At 42.4% G+C, this 2,593-nt stretch overlaps 1 protein-coding gene across 1 annotated transcript in view; it reads left to right on the top strand.

The window, feature by feature from the left end:
- LOC101848765 overlaps positions 1-2,593 on the top strand; it is a gene marked incomplete in the record, with an annotated part of 111,034 nt that overhangs the window by 24,921 nt on the left and 83,520 nt on the right. Inside the window, 1 exon segment of the mRNA XM_013085509.2 lies at positions 2,058-2,242. Within this exon segment, the coding sequence (XP_012940963.1) occupies positions 2,058-2,242 (185 nt within the window).

Genomic DNA, 2,593 nt, shown 5'->3' with positions numbered 1-2,593 from the left:
GTGAGGGGTGAGGGGTGAGGGGGGGGGATGTGGATATCTTTTCTGACGGTACTGGGTTTAGAGGATGCGTAAAACGGAGTGGTTTACTCTGTCGACATGAGAATGGTTGCTGCTGTTGTCGTTGTCGTGGCTGTGTCACTCTGACCAGCCAGCTACGTCGTAACTGAGTGGACACGCGTGGTGGCCTCGGGGTATCATTCACGCTCATGTTTTGATGTAAGACCACAGACAGAAGTATAACACAACGACCAAGCGACCTGAACGATAGAACAACGTCCAAAACCGTGCAGCTGTTTTATTCATGTGTTGTTTCTGTTGTTGTTCTCTCCCTATACTGTCAGGTACATAAAGCGGAGAACAGTCGAAGCCTCGCTTGCCTGTCCCTGGCCACGTTCTCTAATTTCGGCACATCCAGACCCTGGGTGATTGCCTCATACCTTACTGTGCCTCTATAGCTTCCTGGTGTTCTTCCGCGTTTTCTTTTTCCAGTTGGTCTCCAATACCATGTCTGATAGGGCAATCTTGCCTTTGGCATTCTTAGAACACGTTCTGAATCTTCTCCTTTCAATGATCGTATTGACATCTTCAGTTCCAGCTCCTTCTATCACTTCATTATATTTTGTATTAACTTCTTTCCATTTTATCAGTAAAATTCTTCGTAAATATTTTGTTTGGAAGCTTTTAATTTTTCGTTGGATTGTATTGTTTGTTTTCTATATCTCTGAACCATACGTCAAAACGACCAAAACATTGCTATATATTTTTAAATATTTCTTCTTCAATGAAATGATCTTTGACATCTGTTTAGTCACAAAAACGATCCATGCATTTTTAAGTCTTTGGTGGACGTCGTCAAAGCAGTCTGAAGTTTTGGATATAATGTAGAGGCTGATGGGTGTAGTTTCTGTTGACAGTTGTAGTACTTCTGTTTTAGATACATATATTATAAGCCCAACTTTTTTCGTAGCTTTGACGAGTTCGTAAAAAAAAATTGAATTGCATTTCATGTACGGTGGTGTTTAATAGGCAGATGACCTACTAAAAAATTAAAGGCTAAATTGTATCGGTTTAACGCTCTTTTCAACACTGTAAGGGTATTTAAGAGGCAGGACCACCGAATTTAACGACCACCTCCGATAGGACCGAGCCAAAAAGGGAGAGCCTTAAAGACTCCCCAAAAACAAATCAAGTTCAGAACGCCGTGTTTGGGATTCGAACCAGAGCCATCAATCCAGCAGGATATCAACTGCGTTAATCGCTCGCCGGTGATCCACTTGTGTTCTCCCGTCGTTTTCATTGGAACAAAATAAATCAAAGAAGTCATCATCACCCAGTGCCAGATCTGTGGGGGACATCACCGGTCGTGGTTCTCCATTCATTCCTTTGCTCGGATGCTCTCTTAAACGTTTCCCTGATCTTTCCCCGATACCTATTTGTTTAGGGTCCCTAAGAATGTTGCTCTGGGCCTACCCCTGCCTCGTTTGCCTTCAATTTTTGCCAGCGAGAGCTAGATGTTCAAGACCTTCTGTCTATCCAGGTGTCCCATGATTGTTTTTAACAGTGAGCGTCCCACGTGTGCTTCATCAAGCACTACCTTATTTGATTTCTTTTGCTTCTACGATTTTCTCAGCAGTCTCCTAAGAAACCATATTTCTGTTGTTTCTATTTTATTTTCACTGACTTAAGTGTTTGTTTTCTCATAAAGCTCAATGAAAATATTTCCGATAGACAACCATGATACCATACTATTATTATGTTTGTATTAATATTGTGTAGTAGCCATATCAAAGAGCTTCTGTTGACATAAAGCTCTTATCAATACGTTTTCTTTCTCACCAGTAGCTTAGTGGTTAGGCTACCGGACTCGTAATCGTGAGGTTGCTGGTCCGGGATTCAGCTCGGTCATATGTTGTGACCTTGGGAAAGACACTTTACACGAAAATCCCACTTGGCTCGTTCCTTTTGGAGATGGACCTTAAACTCGGAGATCTCACCCCTTAAATAATCTAATAGTGTTGATAGAGGCGTTAAACTCACATCATTTCTTTTCTATCCAGATCTCATCTGTCCAAATGGTGTTCAAGGAGAGAAGTATTTGTTGACTGTTGAGCTGTACAACATACCTATCACTACCGTCCAACTGTTGTCCGCGACCCTCTACGCAGGCCAGACAATCCTTGCTCAGTGTAAACCTTTGTGCAGCATTGCCAGGGATGACCTACGAGGTGTCCTCTCCTTTATTGTAAGTTTTTCCAACCGTCTTTCCTTCTTTCTTCCTTTCTTTCTTTCTTTCTTTCTTTCTTTCTTTCTTTCTTTCTTTCTTTCTTTCTTTCTTTCTTTCTTTCTTTCTTTCGAAAAGCGTACACATGGACGAATCATGCACAACAGCAACAACAACAACAACGGCAGTTACAACAGCAACAACAACAACAACAACAGGGATCAAGTCACCTGGAAATCGTTCGGTGTCGACTGGAAAGCTTTCACCGACGCCGTTGAACGTGACACTGTGACTAGAATGCCGTCGAACAACCACATCCGCAACATGGTGTCTGAATTCCACTCTGCCCCGATGGACGCCGGTACCCGTATT

Source organism: Aplysia californica, unplaced genomic scaffold (assembly GCF_000002075.1).
Source record: "Aplysia californica isolate F4 #8 unplaced genomic scaffold, AplCal3.0 scaffold00381, whole genome shotgun sequence".
Taxonomy (NCBI): domain Eukaryota; kingdom Metazoa; phylum Mollusca; class Gastropoda; order Aplysiida; family Aplysiidae; genus Aplysia; species Aplysia californica.
This window is presented reverse-complemented; position numbering and strand designations above follow the sequence as displayed.